This window comes from Myxocyprinus asiaticus, chromosome 12 (genome assembly GCF_019703515.2).
Source record: "Myxocyprinus asiaticus isolate MX2 ecotype Aquarium Trade chromosome 12, UBuf_Myxa_2, whole genome shotgun sequence".
NCBI lineage: Eukaryota > Metazoa > Chordata > Actinopteri > Cypriniformes > Catostomidae > Myxocyprinus > Myxocyprinus asiaticus.
Genome location: NC_059355.1, coordinates 13,762,365 through 13,786,013, shown reverse-complemented (window position 1 = coordinate 13,786,013; position 23,649 = coordinate 13,762,365). Strand labels below are relative to the sequence as shown.

The following is a 23,649-nucleotide window of genomic DNA, read 5'->3' as shown; positions in this document are numbered from 1 at the left end:
CTACTGTATGTTGAATTAATTATTGTTTAGCCAGATACCATTTCTGACAAAATCTGCAAACAAAACGAAAATGATTGTTTTTTTTATAACAGAATAAGTGCTTCATACTTCAGCTGTGACTAGACAATTATGAAAAAGATGGTTTGAAAAAGATCAAATGTTTGTGCACCTTAAGCATGGTTTGCTGATTTGTGACATATTTGTTTTGTCTCCATTCACATTATATTTTCTTAGACACTCTCACTGCAATGACAAACAGCTGTTAGAGACAATCATTGCCAGGTGATGATCCTTACCATTCTCATCTCCTGATCTCACTCTCCATTCACAAGCCAGTGCTCAACCCCACCACCACATACCCCCCACCGCCTGACTCAGGCCAGGGAGCCATCCGACCCATCATGGCTCTGACCACTGGACCAGGTCTAGGGCTCCCTTTTTCGTGAGATCTGTCAGCGGGCTGGTGACATCCAAATAATTAGGCACAAACCTTCTATAATAGCCAGCCAGCCCCAGGAACTGTCTCACCTCCTTTTTGGTCTTGGGTCTCAGGCAGGCCGCAACCTCTGCTGTTTTATCAATTTGAAGACGCACCTGCCCGTGACCCAAGTGGAACCCCAGATACCGTACCTCCACCCGTCCAATTGCATGCTTCTTGAGGGTTTGCCGTGAGTCCCGCTCATCGCAGCGACTTCAGAACTGCCCTCAGATGCTGCATGTGCCACTGCCAATCATTACTGTATATAAAGATGTCATCCAGATAGGCAATCGCATACGTAGAGTGCGGTCAGAGGACTAAAGGTGCTAAAAACGTATCCGGGGCCCCAAACAAACTGAACAGAAGGGTCATGAAATGGTGTAAGCCAAACGGTGTGGAGAAGGCCATTTTCTCATGGGACATTTTTGTTAAGGGGATCTGCTAATAACTCTTCGTTAAATACATTGTCAAATAAAAGCGAGCCGCGCCCAACCCATCAAGTAGTTCATCAATACGAGGCATTGGAAATGCATCAAATTTAGAGACCACGTTGACCTTTCTATAATCTACACCAGACCGAGCCGTCGCTCTTCGGAACCAGCACCTCCGGGCTGGCCTAGTCACTGTGGAATTCTTCTATTACTCCCATATCGAGCATGGCCTTTAATTCTTCCCGAACCACTTTTTTTGTGCTCAGGTAATCAGTAGGGACAACTACGTACCACTACCCCTGGGGTTGTTTCGATATGATGTTTTATGAGGTTCGTACAACCAGGAAGGGGCGAGAACACTCTTTGCAACCAGGCCACGTCCGTGACTTGCGACGGTGAAAGGTGGTCTCCGCAAGTGACCGGGGTGCCTCGATTGGCTTTTAAGTTCACCTCCGGCCCGAGCTCATCCCTCTCCGGTACCACTGTCGCCAAAGCTACTGGAACCACCTCGCTCCATGGTTTTAAGAGGTTGAGGTGGTATATTTGCAGTGTTCCACCCCTATCCGTTCGTTTAACCTCATAATCGACTTCCCTGACTCGCTGTGTGACCTCAAAGGCCCTTGCCAATTTGTGAGCAATTTAGAGCTTGATGTGGGTAGTAATACAAGGACTTTATCTCCCTGTGTAAATTCCCATAGCCGAGCTTCCCTGTTATACAGCCAGGACTGACGTTCTTGAGCCTGTATCAGATTTTCCTGTGATAGTTGCCCCAATGTGTAGAGTTTTGCTCTCAGGTCAAGAATGTATTGAATTTCGTTTTTGCTGTATGAAGGTCCCTCCTCCCAATTTTCCCTCATAACTTCTAAGACACCGTGAGGCTTACGTCCATACAATAATTCAAAATGGCAGAACCCCGTGGAGGCTTGTGGGACCTCTCAAACTGCGAATAACAGGGGTTCAACCACTTATCCTAATTCCAAACATCTTCGTGCACGAACTTACGAATCATGTTTTTCAGGGTTTGATTAAACCATTCGACCAAGCTGTCCATTTGTGGGTGGTACACGCTTGTCCGAATCTTTTTAAAACCCAATAATCCGTACAGCTCGCGTAGTGTACATGACATGAAAGTAGTGCCTTGATCAGTGAGGATTTCCTTTGGAATCTCCACTTGGGAGATGATTCTGAAGAGTGCCTCCCAACACTACGTGCTGAAATGTTACGTAGAGGCACTGCTTTCGGATATTGTGTTGCGTAGTCCACCAGAACCAACACAAAGTGATGTCCGCATGCCGTCTGCTCTAATGGCCCGACGAGGTCCATGCCAATTCTTTCGAAGGGGGCCTCGATCAAAGGAAGCGGGCGCAAAGGCGCTCTTGGGGTGGCCGGCAGATTCACCAGCTGACATTCACGGCATGCTGCACACCATCTGTGAATGTCCGGCCAATAAAAATGGACCATTAGAGGTTTCAGTGTTTTTTCTCACCCTAAGTGACCCGCCATAGGATTATGATGAGCCGTCTGGAATAACATTTCCCGACGGCTCTCCATCAGGCATCACTCCAATCGGCCATCGAGCTGGCAGAGGACCACATGGCGGAGTAAGTAAGGAAAGGTGGAAGCGGGAGATGGCGAATCCAACTCAAAGGTAATTTTTTTTTTTTTTAACTCAAAAGCTTCCAACACACATGATTGAAACACACACACAAGTGCAGGCTTGGCTCTCTCTCTTCGCTGGTGTCTGGCTCGCTCTTAAATCAACTCTCACTGCAATGATAAACAGCTGTTAGAGAAAATCATTGCCAGGTGATAATCCTTACAGTTCTCATCTCCTGATCTCGCTCTCTATTCACAAGCCAGCGCTTAACTACGCCCCCACCACCACAGAATATTACTATATTCCTACTAATTCATGTGTACTTTTTAAAAGTGATTTCTCTTGTGCTTTTAGGAGATACTTAAGTTGACCAGAAGTGGTCAAATTGATCCTGGGCTTTGAGAATGTGACAGGAGAGAAAATAAGACTATGCACTTTATATGAGAGTGAACACACTGGGAGAAACATCGGTGTTGTGGATGCACCAGGATGGGAAAGAGACTCAAGACAACAACACCAGAGAAAATAAAGTATGTCACTTTGTCCTCCAGGACCTCTTGCTTTACTTTTAGTTTTACCTGTGAAGAATCCTTCTGAAGAACCTTCAACAAGTAAAATTACGGCAGCACAACAGCACATGGAGTTACTGTCAGTGCGCATCTGGAAACACACTTGTCATGATTCATGTTTGCTTGTGTTGAAGGAGTTGAAGAATTTGCCATCAAACAACACATTCAGGGAGCAGAAGAAATCCTGGAAAAGTGTTGAGGATGATACCATTTTCTTTAGAGCAACACCAGAGAATCTGCCAGACAGATCTGTGAGCTCTTTAAGAAGATAGAAGACCTGGTGGAGAAGAACCAAGGTGATTTCTTCATACCACAAATTTACAATGAACTGATTCAACACAAGACTCGAGTAGTTCATGGAGATTCGTCTGCTGCAGAATCTTTTTAACAGCTGTGATTGTTATTTGTTCCCGCATTCGACTGTACAATATGTGGTACTGATGATCGATTGTTGTCATCTTTAACAGTAAGGGAAATAAAATGGGGTTCGAGTGAAAAGAAAGAATCTCTATCATATATTTCAATTTTTACTGTATTTTTCATAGTAGGAGCACTTATTAATTTTATTTGCAGGAGGTAAGAGTGCAGTTTTAGAGTTTTGCTTTGGAGCAATCCTGGTAATCATTGTTATGATTTTAATTTGCCTTTATGAGCATACTGGTTAACATAAATATATATACAGTATATATACACAGATCAGCCACAACATTAAAACACCTGCCTAATATTGTGTAGGTCCCCCTCATGCCGCCAAAACAGCACAAACCCGCATCTCAGAATAGCATTCTGAGATGCTATTCTTCTCGCCACAACTGTACAGAGCGTTTTTCTGAGTTACGGTAGACTTTGTCAGTTCGAACCAGTCTGGCCATTCTCTGTTGACCTCTCTCATCAACAAGGCATTTCCATCAACAGAACTGCCACTCACTGGATGTTTTTTATTTTTGGCACCATTCTGAGTAATTTCTAGAGACTGTTGTTTGTGAAAATCCCCAGAGATACAGAAATATAGCAGTTACAGAAAAATATTCAAACTAGCCCGTCTGGCACCAACAATCATTCATGCGATTATCTAACCAGCCAATCCTGTGGCAGCAGTGCAGTGCATAAAATCATGCAGATACGGGTCAGGAGCTTCAGTTAATGTTCACATCAGCCATCAGAATGAGGAAAAAATGTGATCTCAGTGATTTGGACCATGGCATGATTGTTGGTGCCAGATGGGCTGGTTTGATTATTTCTGTAACTGCTGATCTCCTGGGATTTTCACGCACAACAGTCTCTAGAATTTAATCCAAATGGTGCCTAAACCAAAAAACATCCAGTGAGCGGCTGTTCTGGACGGAAATGTCTTGTTGATGAGAGAGGTCAACAGAGAATTGTCAGACTGGTTCGAACTTACAAAGTCTACGGTAACGCATATAACCGCTCTGTACAATTGTGGTGAGAAGAATAGCATCTCAGAATGCTATTCTGAGACTCAAAAGACTCATAGACTCATCTGTGAGAAAAGTCCACAAAGAGACAAAAGTGAATCGGTTTCAACAACAGTCTACAGCCTGTACATTACTAAGATTGTTCATAAATTAAACTGAAATAAATATGCAAAATGCTATATTAAAACCCTGTTAATTGGTTAACTGTAAGTTACCTTACCATATTGAATTCTATCAAATTTAACGGAACAATATGTGTAATTTTTATACATATTAAAAAAACTTTTGGAAAGTAAAAAGTATGAATAATATAATTTGTGGCGAATTTATGGTATAATATATGGCGAAAATCTATTATATTCAGCAAGACAAAATGCATGTACTTTTACAGTAAAATATTGTCAAAGTTATGTTTTTGTTAATAAAAAAATATGAGTCACTTCATATTTTACTGTGAAAAGATCAGTACAAGGATGTACTCATAAGTCAATACTTGATCCATCATATGATTTGATTGAAATTGTTAGGTTTCTTCTTATTTTGGGGGGAAAGAAGATTTCCGTCAAGTAAGCTGGTGTATTAACATTTTAACAGTTTATGAAATATATGGTTATTAATTGTTATATTTACAGGTATCAAAATCCATCTTATAATTCCTGAAACATTATCACTGTATTTTGTGTGTCATGTTTATAATGTAGGCCTATATTGTGTATAATGTACGCTCTATAACTTTAATATTGTACATTGTGTCGTTTTCTTCTTTATTTATTTATGTATTGTATTATATGTGGTACGCTGTGGGAACTCTGAAGTGTTGAGTATCTGGCTATTAATACAACCCAGTTTCCCACATGGAATCATTGAAGTAACTATCTATCATCTCTCTTACCAAAACCAGTTGTGCTTTTGTGCATGCCAGGCCAAACAGGTTAACATTTACCAGTTCCAAATGTTGGTAGATCTAAGTTAAATCTTATTGGTCAGTTTTAAATATTGGTAAATCAAAATGAACATTTGATAAGAGCAGACTGAAATAAAGTGGAGCCCAAATTGCACAGATCAAATTAAATCATTACTGCGCGCGCTCGAGCTTCATTGAAGCGCGCTCGGCAGCATAGTTTACGCGCATACTCAGTGCGATGGAAGTCCAGTGAGGATGGACTCTTGGCGAATCCTGCGACTCTTGATCGTTTTGTCGGGATTAAACGGAGCCTGTGACGGTGAGTTTTAAATGTTTGTTTATTTCCGCAGTGTTCATAGTTTCACCGGTGTGTGTCGGTTTGGTTCGTTTAAGTTTAATTGCTGAACCTTTGGCGTTTAATACAACAACAACATGGCGCTGGGATTTAACGGCTGACCACATAAACTCTATTTTCTCCAGTATTTCTCTCATTTTATGTTAGAAAGATAAAAAATGATGCTCATTCTGTTTTATTCTATCTATAGGTGTAGTTTAAATAATAACGAGGAAGTGTAATTAAAGTACATATGACAGAAACTCGTAAAGGCTAGCCCGCTAACAGGCTAGCTCAGTTTAATACGTGGCTGTAAATCCGGTTAAAACTAAATACAACATCACAAACTCCTTTGCTTGTATCACTTTACATTTAACAAATGGTTTAGGTTGATGCATACAGGGTACTTTTATATAAATCTGTAGTCAATCTGAATATGATTGTTAAACAGCATCGTCAAATAATTAATATAAAATCTCTATACTGAATACATCCTCTGTAGTTTATCGCTGTTTCACCGATCTGCTGCACAGTTGCTGCACAATAACAAATGTAAGTTATTTCACATGTGTTCTCTCATTGTTTTTAGTTTGTTTGTTCATTGGTCTCTGACGTCGAGGAAGTGATATGCACCAAACAGGCATTATGATCAACATTGTAAACCCTTTGTTTTTAAATTTGGATTTAGTATCAATCTGTTACTAGATCAAATGGGTTTAGTTCGATTCAGATAGAAAATATATGGGTTAGCCTATGCCATAAGTCATTAAGTTAGAAGAGTTTAGCCTATACATAACATACCTAGGCCTACACACGTACTTTATATATTCCTATGTAAGGTTGTTGTGCATTGTTATTAGTGTTTTTTAGCTTAAGTGTGAAATGTTTTAAAATGTCATGTTAAGGTCAGGGCCGAATGAAGGGGTGCATTGAAGTGTAGTTCTACAGCTTACCTGTGAGGCTGTGAATGATAAGGTTTTCTGTAAAAATAACCAGTGATGCACAGGTTGTAGTAATAATGGTTGTGTCACTGAGATAGTGTTGTGAGCGCATTTAGGGGTCTCTGACTGTTTGTAAGTGGGCTCGATGGGGGGACAAATAAGGGCATGACCAAATAAGGGCATGACCGAACAGTGACCCCAATATCTTTGTATTGTCTCATTCCTTCCGCATCAGACAGTCACAGCTTGTCAGTGTTTGGTTTGATAGGCGGTAACTTGTAGCCTGGAGTGCTTTCTTTACTGATGTCATATGTGATTTAAAAATTAATGCTGGTGGTGCACTGATCAGGAAATTTGAGCTAAGATTTTTTTTAACACTAAGATCAGCCGATACCGTTTTTTTTTTTTTTTTTTTTTTTATTATTTTTTTTTTTTTTAAGTTTTTTTTTTTTAAAAGTTATATTGTGCAGTAATATGTTTATGACCCACACAGTTAAATTAAGGTAACACTTTACAAAAAGGTTCCATTTGTTAACATTATTTAACAACATTACTGTAGTTAACATGAACTAATGAACCTTTGCCATATTCAGATATAATAAAAAATAAAAAAATATTGTCAAACCATTTAGTTGTATTTAGTAAAAGGTTAATTAATAGAATTATGTCTTTTAAATGTTTTTTTTTTTTTTTTTTTTTTTTTAACTGTTTGAAATCTTTTATGACTGAACAGTTAAGGGACATGTTTGTCACATACAGTATTTTGTTAATGTTCCAGGTATTGTTAATAATAATAATAAATAAGGGGGGCCTGGGTAGCTCAGTGGTAAAACGCGCTGGCTACCACCCCTGGAGTTCGCTAGTTCGTATCCCAGGGCGTGCTGAGTGACTCCAGCCAGGTCTCCTAAGCAACCAAATTGGCCCGGTTGCTAGAGAGGGTAGAGTCACATGGGGTAACCTCCTCGTGGTCACTATAATGTGGTTCGGTCTGGGTGGGGCGCGTGGTGAGTTGAGCGTGGATGACGTGGTAGATGGCGTGAAGCCTCCACACGTGCTATGTCTCCATAGCAACGCACTCAACAAGCCACATAAGATGCGCGGGTTGGCGGTCTCGGACGTGGAGGCAGCTGGGATTCGTCCTCCATCACCCAGATTGAGGTGAATCACTATGCGACCTCGAGGACTTAACAGCACATTGGGAATTGGGCATTCCAAATTGGGAGAAAAGGGGGGAAAAAAAATTAATAATACATAAAAGATAAACAAAACCAGTGGGAACTTTTAGTCAAGAAAAGATACAGAGATTCTGAAATTAAGGATTTCAAATATATCAAATATTTTTATATATAGAAGGTCTGGGAACAATAACTATGGAATTTTTGCAGAAAATATTGGTTGCCATGGTAAATGGTTCATACATTTGTGAATAGGTGTAATAGTTTCAGCAGAACAGATCAATAAATTAGTGCCAAGCTGACCATTATTCACCATACTGATGTCTTTATTTATTTAGGATTTAAAAAATATGAAAAACTATGAAAAATTAGCCTAGCTGCATGACGCACAATGGTACAGAGCGATTGTTTGTAAGCAGTTAACTTTTCCCACTATGATGGACAGTACTGCATATCAATTCTACATCAGTTCTTAACTATTTTCCTAACTTTAACTTTTCATCTGGTTCTGAAATAAATTTAGCAAATTTCTCTCGACCTGCGGGTGCCACATGAGATGTCGTCTTATTAAGAGCAACTCAATACTTCAAACTTGCCCACATAACACTTTGTTAGTGCTCCTCGCTCTTTCTAATACTTTTTAAGCATTCTGTGTGGCGAGTGTGCACGGTAACCGTTGGCCGCATCACCCGCGCCTCCACCTCGCTTGATATTGCGGTGAGGGAGCAAGTCTATCAAATAATGTTGTGGAAAACAACAGTCACGGCCAAAATTCGGAAGCTGAAGTTCATGTCTTGGACTCTAAAATTTGTATCTTACTCTTACATACCTTTTCACCATTGGCATGCTTTGTTAGCTGAAAAGGGTGCATTGTAAAATGTTATAGCTGTGTTCTTTAGATAAGCTGAAAAAGTTGAACCTAGTATAGAATTTATGCCAGTTTTGTAACAGCCACACTAAAACAGTCATATGACTGCATATGATGTTTGTGTCTAATATAGTTTAGGTACACAGCTAACAGTTCAGCATGGAGTGCTGTTGACTCCTCTTGCTTTAGATGAACTCAGAAGCCGTTGGTGGTTTTTTTGTGGAAAGTGTACCACATGATGTTGATCCAGAATGTGTTTTTGTTATCATATGTAACATTTACATGATTGCGTGTGGGGTTTCGGTGGATTTGTTCTGTTTCAAACCCTTTATTGCAGTAGACAGACAGCCCTGCAGGCCATACTGTGTGTGTGTGTGTGCGCACGCATGCAAGTGCATGATAATGCCATATTATTTTATTGCCTCCTGAATAGAAAATGAAGATCTCAAGCTATTAAAGGAACTGTGTTTACCGGGCCTGTATTGCGGGATATAGACCTGCGTGTATAGAGGTCCCTTGTGGAACTAAACTCCAAGTTCACCAACTCTAAAATTCACAGGACAAAAAAGTCGGTCGCTCTTAATGAGCCCTCATGGGACTGATTTTAAAAAATGGCTAGAAATTAGACTTGGTAATACTCCCAGCAGGACTTGATTTGTTTCCTGTTATTAAGCCATAAAGTCCTGTTGATGTTCTTCATGTTATTGCTTCATGTTGCGTTATGCAATGAGTGCAAATTTCAAGTTGTAAAAGAGGAATATTAGGACCAAAGTTTGTTTTTGAAAGATGCTTCTAATCACAAAAGTTGCATGTTCATTTAAAGCCAGTATTTCTAAAGCAATGACAGCTTTGCAGATCATATTTATTAAACGTGCTGTTTATGAGACCTCTATTGTATGTACATGTCATCAGAGCAGTTCATTGTGGGTGGTGTTTGTCCTTCAAATGAAAACTTATTGGCTGTTGGACCAGCATGAAATTGTGCCATTCATTGTAGACTGCAAAGTACGGTTGTCAATCCTAGAATTATGTGAAATTATACCTTTTAACATGTCCATGTTGCATCTCTGTGTTCTACGTGTTCTCATCACTGGGCAAGTTTACAACAAGATGCGCGTTTCATATGGAGTTCAACGCAGCGCTTGCTGCCCTGAAACAAATCATGTGCATTCCATATATTCAAAGTGAAAAGACAGTGCCTGATGATGATAAATATTGTGAAGGATGAGGGTTTAAGAGATTTAATGTGCATTGCAATGAATAGTTCTATCAATCAGTAAACATCCGACTTGGACTTAATATGACAGTAAATGTTTAATGTTGCTTGAATTGGTGCTATTTTAGTGATTTTCTGTCTTTGCACTGTGGAGTTTGGAAAATGTTAAAGCATTATCGTTGTACAGTGCTTTGGAAAAGTATTTAAGGAGATTGCTGAAATCACTGGAATTGGGTTAAGAACTGTCCAACGCATTATAAAAACCTGAAAGGATAGTGGTGAACCGTCAGCTTTGTGGAAGAAATTTGGTCAGAAAAAAATCTTGAATGATCGTGATCAGAGATCACTAAAACGCTTGAAGTTCCATCGTAAAAAAAATTGACAGTAGAACTCACAGCTATTTTTAATAGCGAAAGTAAGAGCATTTTCACAATCACAATGCAATGAGAAAGTACAGGATTGGAACTAAACAGCTGTGTGGCCACAAGAAAGCCACTTGTTGGTGAGGCTAGTCTGAAAAAACGACTTCAATTTGCAAGGGAGAATAAAGATTGGACTATGGAACAATGGAAAAAGGTATTGTGGTCTGATGAGTCCAGATTTAAACTATTCCAAAGCGACAGGCGCATCAGGGTAAGGAGGGAAATGCATGAAGTGATGCACCCGGTTCGACTCTCCCGTCATCAGTACAGGATCTTGGCCAAAAATGAATGCATCTCTGGACAGAAATAAATGTTGTGACATTGCATACGGTTGTCAAAACAATGCCACAATGAATGCGCACCATAATCAGTGCTAAAGGCGGTCCAGCGAAATATTAGAGTATGCAACTTTTTTTTGGCCAGGCAGTGTAGTATGCAGTATATGTAAGTTGAAATGTAAAATAAAAATTTAATCACATTTTAGTGTGCACAAATTTCACATTCTGTCAATTTTATATGATGTCATGACATTGCATTTTTAATTATGTATAAGCTGTTGTCACGGTTTGAATTTTCACACACACAAAATATTCATAAGGTTGGAACCTAATAATGAAAATTAGGGCTGTCATTTTCATGAAATTTGGCTGACAAATAATTGTCAAACAAATAATTGCGATAATTGATTAATTGTTTGTCAAGAAGATGACAATTGATATCAGAATATGACAAAAGGTATCGGACTCTGTATCGACGAGTACCAGAAATAAAGTATCCATACTCGTACTTGTTCTCAAAAAAATGGTATCCGGACATTCCTAGTTTTGTGCACTCAAAGGTTATAGTTATTCAGCTTATTTATTTTAATAACCTATCTGTTATCCCACTGAGGTGATGTGCTTAGCATCTATAGTCTATTTTTAAGAAACCTGTCTGATTGGTGTCTTGTGGAGATTACCCACCGACAAGTTGATTTTGAAATTGTCATTTTGTACTTCCCTACTTAACACCAGGACAAAAACAATGAGTGTCACACCATTGATCCACTTGCCTCTTTTTGGTCTTTACATATCTTTGTTACTATCAGATTTGTCCAGAGTCAGACAATGATGAACTTGCTGGCTTGAAATATTGCATGTTATTGCACTTTGAAAAGAACTTGTGCCTGTGACATCATAGACCATCACCGACTGCAACCTCAGCCACAAACTGGAGCATTATAACATCTGAACTTGTAGTTTCACTCAGGGACAGCTCCCGCAATAATTTTGCATCATGACATCACATTATGTGAATGGCTTTAAAAACAGGAAATCTTGTCTATTGACTAATGTGACATTATGCACGCAATCCACTGATATGTGCAATGACTTTAACTTCTGTGGAAAACCAAGCTTTTGTGACATGTTTGCAATAGGGCTGAAAAGGTTAGTCGACGTTATCTACAACGTCGACAATAAAAAAAAAAAAAAAAATTGTCTACAAAAATTTTAGTTGTCGAATAGTCGTTTGATCTCATTTAACGTAACATGAGATCAGATATGAAACTCTAATGATGGTGCATGAGAGCAGCACTGCAGGTCGTGCCTGAAGAATTACACAGCTCACAGTCCAGATGCACTCTAAACTTTACAAAATGCTTCAAGTGATGTAGATATGGGAATAATAAAAAAAAATACAAAATAAGTAAATACAGAAGCACTCTCATTGTGGAATAAGTGGAGCTGGAGCTCTTTAAAGGAAACACCCCGGCGTTACATCTTAAATGCTGTTATATTTAATGTGTTATAGCTTTATTAAAGTTAAATTAATATGAAAGCAGATCATGTAAATAACTACAAACTCCAAAACTGGCATTTCTCTGTGTGATCAATGCCTTTTCTATGAGTTGCGCAAATATCCCGATCTTGTGGGGAGATTGAAACTGCACCCGGCTGAGGCACACACTGTCACGGGGACACTCATCCCTCGAGTGCACACGCTTAATGCAGCTAGATTATAACGTGATGGCTCGCGACTTATTGAATCATAATATATGTCAATGTGCATTTCTTATCGTGAAGAAAATTGGCAATACGCAGCTTTATTAACGAGAGTTTTTTTTTTTTGAAGATGGATTGAAGTGAACAAAGGTGAGAGAGGGTAGTCTTCGCCCCATTATACACTGCAACAAAATATGTTTTTGTTTTGGCTTGTTTTCCAATATAAATATCTAAAACTCCTTTAAAACAGCATACATTTTCTTTAGCAGCTATTCTGCAGATGAAAAAATTGTTATCTGAGAATGTTGAATATAATATTAAAAATACAAATATTTTAACATATCTAAAACTCCTTTAAAAAAAGATGCATTCACCTGAGAAGCAGCATATAAGATATTTAGACTTGCTTTTAGAGAATAGATCTTGAATATAAGTATATTTTGTTTTTACTGCACTCGCAGAAGTATAACCAAGTGAAAAAATACACTTAAATACACATTTAAGATACATTCTCTTAAAGCAAGTCTGAATATCTTATGTTGCTTAAATGTATCTTGTTTTAAGGATTTAAGTCAATTTTAAATGGAAAACAAGAGAAAAACACTTGATAACAATAGGATTTTGTGCAGTTAATTTTTTTACTGAATTAAATTTAAAGTATTTTCTTTTAATTCAGTTTATGTCATTTAGAGGTATTTTTAAAAGATGATTTTGTCCTCTATTGTTAGCAAGCACGTTTAATACAACCGTTTAATCAGGCACAAGCTGAATAATCGGTTAAGAGCTAATGATTAATCGTTGCAATAATCGCCGAATAGTCGAATAATCGTTCTGATAATCGTTAGATTAATCAATTATCAAATAATTGTTAGATGCAGCCCTAAACAGTGACCTTCACTGACACTTAGAATAGTTAAGCAAATCCTCCACACTATATTTGCATGTTACCAAGAGCAAAAAAAAAAAAAATCCCCTATGCTGTAAAACCGGATCCTCAATGTTAATTTATCACTACCTTAATTTGCCACTTAATCATTCACTGTTTTGGCTGGAAGCAAGCCGTGTTGGCATGATCCGGAGCTGCGTTCAGTCACGCCATGAATGCAACACGCTGTAGCCTGCACACTGTGCTGTGCTTTAGGGAAAGCATTTTGGCCTAAATCAAAAGTTTTATTTTAAATTTCAGTTTATAATTATCCACTTGTCATGAAAAATGTTTCAGTAATGACATTGCTTTACTGATGTCTGAATCAAGTGCCAAATGAATTTTTCAGGCCTTTAAGGAGTAGTTCACCTAAAAATGGTCTTGTATTACACACCATTATGTAGGTTCAAACCTGTATGACTTTCTTTCTTGTGTGGAACACAAGGAGATACAGTGCATTCATAAAGTATTCAGACCCCTTCATTTTTTTTCACATTTTGTTATGCTGTGATCCTGAAGGAAACTGCTGCATCACTCATTTCTTTGCCTAATTACCCATTGTGGATGTTGCATTCAGTGAATGAAGACCTTTTTAACAACTATGTATAATTACTGCATATACATGCATAGCTAATCCAGATACAAGGAAACATTATTAGTGGTAAAAATTACATTTCTTGTTTCCAAGTTTATTGTTACTTTGCAAATGTATTAAAAAGAAAAAACTGAAATATCACATTGACATAAGTCAGAAATGTATATTCACAATAGCCAAATACATTTAAATTCAGTTTTTCACAATTCCTGACATTTAATTGTAGAAAACATTCCCTGTCTTAGGTCAGTTAGAATCACTATTTTAAAAATGTGAAATGTCAGAATAATAGTAGAGAGAATTATTTATTTCAGCTTTTATTTCTTTCATCACATTCCCAGTGGGTCAGAAGTTTGTTAGTATTTGGTAGCATTGCCTTTAAATTGTTTAACTTGGGTCAAATGTTTTGGGTAGCCTCCACAAGCTTCTCGCAATAAGTTGCTGGAATTTTGGCCCATTCCTCTAGACAGAACTGCTGTAACTGAGTCAGGTTTGTAAGCCTCCTTGCTTGCAAACGCTTTTTCAGTTCTGCCCACAAATTTTCTATCGGATTGAGGTCAGGGCTTTGTGATGGCCACTCCAATACCTTGACTTTGTTGTCCTTCAGCCATTTTGCCACAACTTTGGAGGTATGCTTGGGGTCATTGTCCATTTGAAAGACCATTTGCAACCAAGCTTTAACTTCCTGGCTGATGTCTTGAGATGTTGCTTCAATATATCCACATAATTTTGCTTCCCCATGATGCCATCTATTTTGTGAAGTGCACCAGTCCCTCCTGCAGCAAAGCACCCCCACAACATGATGCTGCCACCCCCATGCTTCACGGTTGGGATGATGTTCTTCGACTTTCAAGCCTCACCCTTTTTCCTCCAAACATAACGATGGTCATTATGACCAAAAAGTTCAATTTTTGTCCCCATGTGCACTTGCAAATTGTACTCTGGCTTTTTTATGGCAGTTTTGGAGTATTGGCTTCTTCCATGCTAAGCAGCCTTTTCAGGTTATGTCGATATAGGACTCGTTTTACTGTGGATATAGATACTTGTCTACCGGTTTCCTCCAGCATCTTCACAAGGTACTTTGCTGTTGTCCTGGGACTGATTTGCACTTTTCACACTGAACTTCTTTCACTTCTAGGAGACAGAATGCGTCTCCTTCCTGAGCAGTATGATGGCTGCGTGGTAGCAAAGAGGCACTGAGTGTGAAGTTAGGCCTTAAAATAAATCCTCAGGTACACCTCCAATTGACTCCAGTTAGCCTATCAGAATCTAATTGGCTAATTGCCTAAAGGCTTGACATAATTTTCTGGAATTTTCCGGATTCTTTTTACTTTTTGATCACCAACTGATTGTAAATAACAGAAAGGATATTAAGAGAGACATGAAATGAAAATGGAATACCTGGATCTCATCTTTGGACACAATACATGGAACGAGCCATAAGGAAACTTTTACTTGAATAATGTGTATTGACCTACGTGTTCAAATATTTATTGTACATGTTGTCAAATTCAAACCTACAAGCTCTCGAGTTTTGCAACACTTTTACCTTCTAACAAGCATCCAACAGGGGTGTCACTGGTCTGTAGCCATGCTTTAAAACGGAGAATGTTGTGAAAACAGTCCATGGAAAAGTTTCAGCAGAATCAGAGTTGACGTTGTTAAATGCAGTTTAAATGTATCTATGGCATAGATATCATGGCTCAACTAAAGCGATGGTGACAGCGTGATCACGCCAGCTCTGGACTCAATGCAGCCTAATGAGGTAAATTTCCTTCAGAGTGCGCACTCACGAGACACAACATGCAGTAAAAGACGAGGCTGAATCCAGCTTCTTAATCTCCAGCTTCTTATTCAGTAAAAGGATTGTGGTGCTGAAGTTCTTCACCACTATACAACTCAATCACTGGTGAGTGAAATCTGAATATTTACTAGCCAGTGGCTATTAACAGACATATTTTAGTCGCATAGTGTGAAATTTAGACGCATATGCGAGTGATTTACTCGTAGGGCTGGGTGTTAAAACGGTCTCCATTGTGATTAAAAAAAATCCATGGTATCAATGATAAGCTATTGAGCAATTTTCTATATTTAGCCTATGTTGTACATCTAGACCAGTGGTTCTCAACCTTTAGGAACCTTTTAAAAACTTCTTATTAATCAACCGATCATGCCAAAAATCCAGTTTGCAACGAATGCAACCATAAAGCCAAACTGAAGATAGCTACTGTCATACTTTCGTGTTTTACCATTTTTAGGGGTAGATGACGATGCTGACAGGGTATCGTCATTACAACTCCTTTTTGCATGTGTGATAAACGTATCCAATAGCCTATTACCACTGTAAATGGCGAGCTCTGTGCACTTTGCTAGTTTTTTTTATTATTTTCATATTATAATCCGGTGAGATTCGATACACCCAGCTACATATTTGTTGTTTGAAGTAAACATGGCAAAGAAGTCAAAATCTTTGGGCTCTGGAGACATTAAAAGACACTTACGTGCTCAAGCTGAAACCCCTGACAGGCCCGCAGACCAGGGACTCGGTTTGGACAGTGCGGCGGGAGAAATCCAGTGTCAACTGTCCAACATGTCTGTGATGCTGACGAAGGTTGTTGCTGACTTGGAGGATCTCACTGTAATACGTCGATCGATTACGGTGATGTAAACAAAATTCTCTGAGTTGGTTACAAGAGTTTTTTTACGGATTGATTATCTGGAGTCATCAGAAAGGGAATTATACGCTAATCCGCTAGCGACCAAGATAGACGTGGAAAGCATTTTGGAATAATTGGAAGATCTTGAAAATAGGAGCCGACGAAATAACGTATGGATTGAAGGAATTCCAGAGCATGAAGAAGGCAGAGATATGGTGAAATTCCTAGACGAGCTCTTCCCGAGTCTGCTCGACATAACAGGCCATAAGCTGGAAATCAAGCGAGCTCACAGATCTGCTGAGGGGGACAGGCCCCGATCAATTCTGGCCACATTTCTGAGATCATCCGATAAAGATCTCGTGTTGCGCGAGGCGAGGAACAAAGGAAAGCTTTCTTGGAAGAATCGCAATATTTTCTTGTTCCCGGACTTCGACGAGAGAAACGCGATCGATTCAAGGAATGTAAGAGAAACTTACATCAATGGAAGATCACTTTTGCACTGATGTTTCCGGACAAACTGAGAATAGATACTAAGGATGGCCACAAAGTATTTACATGTCCCAAGCAAGAACTGTCCTTCATAGAAACAATGGGTGAGTAAGCCATTTGGCATTTCTCATGTAGCTCCAAATTGGATTAACTCGCTGTACTTACTCTTGGCTGTCTGAGGAAGCTGGGCGCCATTTTTGTTTCTTTTTGTGATGGTTCTGCCTAGTGGCTGGAGTTTGTTTTGTGGAATAACACTCCTTCAAGAAACTTTTGCATTAACGGAAGACCGCTTTTACACTGAAGTTCCTGGCCAGATTGAGAATGGATACTAAGGATGGCTGCAAAATAGCTACATGCCCACACAAAGGATGTCTTTTATAAAGTTGACAGACTGAGTAAGTCATGGTGTATTTTTTATTTTTTTTTATGCGGGGTTTGATTGTTGCACTAATGTTGGAATGTGGTCTGTATAATCTGTATAATCTTGTTTTTGAAACACAATACATTTTTTTCTATTATATCAAAATGTCAAGTGTTAATACAAGTGGGTTATCTTTCTCCACGTGGCATGTGAATGGGTTGGGGCACCCCATAAAAAGAAGGAAGGTTATTTCTTTTCTTAAGCATAAGAAATGTGATAGTGTTTCTTCAAGAAACATGTCTTTCCTCGCAGGAAGCTGAAAAATTTGGGAAGACATGGGGTGGGCATGTTTTCTTTAGTACTGGCTCAGGTAAGAGCAGGGGAGTCATTACATTGATAAGTAAACATCTACAATTCAAATCTCTCAAACAGATTAAAGATAAATTGGGGAGAATCATTGTTTTAGCAGAAATTCAGGGGCAAAGGTTGGTTTTGGCTAATATTTATGTGGCTAATTTACACACCTAATGTTGATGATCGGGGCTTTTTTTTTTTTATTGATCTTGAAGGGATGTTGCAAGCCGCTGGCACCCCTCATGATATAATATTGGGAGGAGACTTTAATCTTTTGATGGATTCAGTCCTTGATCATAGTGAAGCAAAGTGTGTAAGCCCCCTAGAGCAACATTGACGCTTCACAGGTTGTGTAAAAATCTTGGTCTTGCAGATATTTGGCGACTTTTGAACCCATCTGGTAGGGACTATAAATTTTTTTTTTTCATCAGTCCGTATAATTTATTCTAGAATAGATTTATATGTAACTAAGTCCCTCATTCCATCTGTTGTGGATTGCTCAATTGGAAACATCTTAGTCTCAGATAACGCCCTGGTGAGTGTAGAGATGTTGCCACATACGGAGAAAAAGAAATCGTATAGTTGGCACTTTAATGTATCCCTTTTGCAAAATCCTGATTTCCAACAAATGTTAAAGACTGAAATCAATGTTTATATGGAGACCAACTGGTCCTTAGTATCTTCTGTGGGTGTGGCTTTGGAGGCACTTAATGCAGTTCTTAAGAGTTGGATCATACAGTGTGCCTCATTCACCAAAAAATCCAAAGCACGAGAACTCGTAGAGTTAGAAGGGAATATTAAAAGTGCAGAGGCAGCGCTGAAGTGCCAAATGATGTCTGATGACCTCAGAGAATTGACCCGATTGAAATACAGATATAATACTATTTTGTCGTGGAAAATAGAGTTTTGATTATTCAGAGCAAGACAGTCATACTTTGAGTCGGAGGACAAAGCAGGGAAGCTTTTGGCTAGATATATAAAGTAGAGAGAGTCTTTTTCTACCATTCCCTCAGTGAAATCTGCTGGTGGTGAAATTCTTACCTCCCTAAATTGACGACTGAGCAAAAAAATTCTCTTGATTCTGAAATAACCTTGGAGGAGCTTGATGAGATAATTAAGGCCTTACCTACAGGCAAGGCTCCGGGGCCAGATGGATTTGCTGTTAATTTTTTTAAATCTTATGCTACAGTATTGGCTCCACTTTTGTTAGAAGTTTATATGGAATCATTAAAGAATGGAAAGCTTCCCCCAACCATGACACAAGCCCGGATCAGTCTGATTCTTAAAAAGGACAAAGATCCAAGCGAGTGTAAAAGTTACCGTCCAATTTCCCTTATCCAGCTAGATGAAAAAATTGTCAAATTTTGGCTAACCGATTAAGTTATGACATCTCTTATACATTTACATCAGGTGGGGTTTATTCGGGGCCGTAACTCTTCTGATAACATTAGGCGTTTCATCAATATCATGTGGTCAGGGGGCCTGGGTAGCTCAGTCGTAAAATACACTGGCTACCACCCCTGGAGTTCGCTAGTTCGAATCCCAGGGCATGCTGAGTGACTCCTGCCAGGTCTCCTAAGCAACCTAATTGGCCCGGATGCTAGGGAGGGGAGAGTCACATGGGGTAACCTCCTTGTGGTCACTATAATGTGGTTCGCTCTTGGTGGGGCGTGTGGTGAGTTGTGCGTGGATGCCGTGGAGAATAGCGTGGGCCTCCACACGCGCTAGTTCTCCGTGGTAACGCGCTCAACAAGCCACATAAGATGCGCGGATTGATGATCTCAGATGCGGAGGCAACTGAGATTCGTCCTCTGCCACCCAGGTTGAGGCAATTCACTACACCACCACGAGGACCTAGAGCGCATTGGGAATTGGGCATTCCAAATTGGGGAGAAAAAGGGGAGGAAAAAAAAATACAATGTCCCCCAAAATTGAATCACATTTATAATTTGCAAGATATCATTTATGCCTTATGTAATCCCATATATGCACTTTACAGATATAAATTCATAAATACATCATATTAACCTCAGCCGTCCTGCCATTTATACATGGCCCGAGTCTTTCTCACACTGGCCCCGGGTCATCGGGCAGTCCTTATTGTCGAGCCCTGGTATGGGTTCGGGAGTACATTTATTGGTTAGATTAAGTTACTTTATAGACACCCTGTAGCAGCGGTACAAACAAATCTGAAATTCTTAATTTCAGATTATTTTATTACATATTTACCGATATGGGATTTTAGACCGATACCGATTTTAGAGAGGGAAAATTCACCAATTACCGATATGGTGGCCAATATATTAAATCTTTGAGCTGGAATGAAAACAGACCTTTTTTTGTGGATTTTTCACCGATTTTGCATCGATATGACTATGCAAAGATACTCGGAAGGCTGCTTTCTTAAATATTTTTTATCAAAGAATATTTGACATTATTATTATTATGCATTGTCAACAAATTCTAGAAATGAACACTGAGAAAATAAAGAATAAATAAAAATACAATAAATAGCTAAATAAACATCAGTATTACTGTTTCGTATCAGTCAAATGCTGACCATTAAAATAAAGAATAAATAAATTAAATAGCTAAATAAACATCAGTATTACTGTTTAGTGTCAGTCAAATGCTAACTATATTAATACTGCTGAGTCAAGATAAACAGCGGCAGCTGTGTTGCACCGTATTCTGCTATACAAGTTCAGGGGGAAACTTTCAATGGTGGAAAACCAGACTTTTAAATATTACATTTTATAAATGACAAGACTGGAATTGTTCAGTTGAAGGGGGTACCAAACTATGAATCCTGAAAAAAAACAGTTTGGTGAATACATGTTTACTCATTAGCTTCCACTCAGCTGACAACAATGAAAGTTGCTATGTGATTAGCTAGTTAGCTATAAGCTCGTTGTCATGAACAGTAAAAGACAGGCGTTGTTTATTTTAGTTTCCAGCATTGTGTCTCACCAACTAGGTAATAACATAGAACATAGAAATCTACACTCAACAGACACAATCCACCACTGCACCGTTGTCTGCTGAGCTGCAAAAAGATGTTCTGATGTTTACATTTCAATATGCTACATTACTGACCGCACTGACAAACTATAGCTGGCTAACAGCAAACAGACATGAGTGACATGGTTGTCAGGGACAGGGTTAACATTATATTAGTATATTGAAAAGGGAAAATGATGGGATCATTGTTTAAGTTTCCAGTATGTAATTGACAGACTAGTTAACAACTTAACGTGATGACACCGCTGAACTCCATCCTGTCTGCAGAGCCACCGTCAGTTCAGTTCTGTAAACAATGGAGTCAGAGCACGCTCTGCTGGACAAACTATGCTATGACACTAATTCTAAAGCATTGTTTTCTGCATTATATGTTCTGAAAAAAAGTTTTCATATCGGCGCATATCGGTAAAATATACGCCGATACCGATATATCGATGAAAGGCTAATATCGGCCGACCGATGTATCGGCCCTCTTTCCCCATTATTGTTCTGTCTTGCCCTGGAACTATTAGCAGCCGCTATAAGAAAGGAGGAGGATTTTCCAGGGGTGATGGCGGGAGGTGTGACGCATAAGCTTCTGCTTTTATGCAGATGATATTTTATTATTTGTCTCTGACCCCACTAGATCTATGCCTTGCCTCCACAGAATTATTAATTCCTTTTCCAAGTTCTCAGGATACAAAGTCAATTGGTCTAAATCCGAAGCGTTGTCTCTGACAGCTTACTGTCCAGTAACAGCCTTCCAGCCGGGTGCCTTCCAGTGGCCCAAACAGGGCATTAAGTATTTGGGTATTTTATTCCCATCAGATTTGTCTGATTTAGTTAGTTAATTTTGACCCTTTAATAAAACGTTTTTCGAGGGATGTGGACAGGTGGGCTTCATTACGTTTATCGATGATTGGGAAGGTTCTTGTTATTAAAATGAACTGTATTCCAAAATTCAACTACCTGCTACAGTCACTCCTTATAGATGTCCCCCCCTCTTATTTCAAGCAATTTGATAGCATAGCGAAGTCCTTCATTTGGAGTGGTAAATGTCCCAGTCTACATTTCAACAAATTACATAGGCCGATTGACAAAGGTGGGCTAGGCCTACCCAAGATTTTCTTTTATTATTATGCGTTCGGTCTCAGGCATTTGGCTCATTGGTCGCTTCCATCTGAAAGAGCCCCTCCCTGGTTTTCTGTTGAACAGGAAGTACTTGCCCCTATTTTGCCATTGCAAAGCCTTTCTATCAATCTAACCAGAGAAGTTAAATCACACCCCGTTATTTCGCATTTGCACTCGGTATGGACAAAAGTGTCCAGAGTGTTTAATTCAGATATGTTTCTAAATGTTGCCTCGAGCTTATGGCTGAACCCTAAACTAAGTCCCCTTTCTGCTGGACAGACTGGATTATGAGGGGGGTTAATACACTCGGTGACCTGTATGAGAGTGGAGTATTGAGATCTTTTGAAAATTTGATTGTACATCTTGGGATTCCCAGATCTCAATTCTGTAGGTATTTACAGCTGTGCCACTTGCTCTGCACTATTTTTGGGAGTAGCACACACCCCACTAAAGTGGCAGATACTCTGGAAGTGGTGATTACTGCCTTTGGAAAAGGTCATGAGGCATCAGTGTATTATTCCCTGTTAATTCAGAGTCTGGGTGATGGAGCTTCAACTTCTCTTAAGAGAGTATGGGAGAAAGATTTAAATTTGGTATTGGAGGAGGGAGTGTAGGCTAGGATTCTAAAAAAAACATCAAGTCTACATCTAGAGATGGAAGAGTGCATCTGATGCAATTCAAGATTTTACATCGATTCTATTGGACCCCATCTAGATTGTAAGGACTTGGTCTCAAAGACACACCCACCTGCTGGCGATGCCAATCAGAAGATGGGGACATAACCCATGTTTTTTGGTGGTGTGTAAAGATTTAAGATTTTTGGTTGAGGGTTCAGAATTCTATTTGTGAGGTGTTGGCTGCTCAGGTTTCATTTTGCCCCAGGCTCTGTGTTCTAGGTGATGGGACGGTCATTGATGCAGGAGATGGGTTCATGAAGAGTTGGGTCCTGGCTGGTGTCATGATCGGAAGGCAAGTCATCCTTAGGGGATGGAAATCAGCTGGAGCGCCCTCGTTTTTGGAGTGGTGCGCAGAGTTGGGCAGGGTGGCAGCTTTTGAGGGGATGGTTTGTAGAAGGCTGTGCAACATGGGATTATTTAATAAAAAATGGGGTAGGTATTTGGATTTTGTGGAGGGCTCTCGTGGGAGACTGTGGAGGGAGATGGGTAATATTGAATTTGTATGTGTTATTGTTTTTTTATTTTTTCTTATTTCTTGTCTGTTGATTTATTGTTGAGGTAAACGTCATGGAAACAGAAGGCAATTGTGAATGAACTTTATTCATATTTTCTAGGAGATGAAGCATATTGATGTTACATGTTCTAATTATGTTTACAGTTCACATTAGGCTCATGAGTATTTGTTTGGTACTTCAGTACTGAACTGAAGCTTATTTGAAGTCAATCAAAAATTCAACCTTAAAAATGTGTCTCTGGCAAGGAAAGACAGTAAAATTATTAGTTGGTAGCCTAGTTTTTTTTTTTTTTTTTTCACTTTAATAAAAATATAACAATGGTCCATTCAGACTTCTAAATTTCTCTCGGGACACCCCTGGACCCCATACAGTATCATTCCTTAGTCACAAGGGCTTCTATGCCCTCATACTTGTGTATCTGAATGTAAAAATATATAAAAACCTGTAATCAATGTAAAAATATTCAAACAAATACTGGACTGATGTCATTAAGTTTCATAATGAACAGGTGATCTTTTAACATTCATATACAACTGCATTCGATTGACAAACTCTTTAAAATATTGTAATGTTTTGGTAGAAGATCCCTTAG

At 39.1% G+C, this 23,649-nt stretch overlaps 1 protein-coding gene and 1 pseudogene across 1 annotated transcript in view; both read left to right on the top strand.

The window, feature by feature from the left end:
* The first annotated feature begins 2,087 nt into the window (after positions 1 to 2,087).
* On the top strand, positions 2,088 to 3,482 carry LOC127449615 (uncharacterized; annotated as a pseudogene).
* Positions 3,483 to 5,647: 2,165 nt separating this feature from the next.
* acvr1bb (activin A receptor type 1Bb) overlaps positions 5,648 to 23,649 on the top strand; it is a 34,697-nt gene continuing 16,695 nt past the window's right edge. Inside the window, exon 1 of the mRNA XM_051711397.1 lies at positions 5,648 to 5,734. Within this exon, the coding sequence (XP_051567357.1) occupies positions 5,671 to 5,734 (64 nt within the window). The 5' untranslated portion in view covers positions 5,648 to 5,670. The remainder of the gene's footprint in view (positions 5,735 to 23,649) is intronic.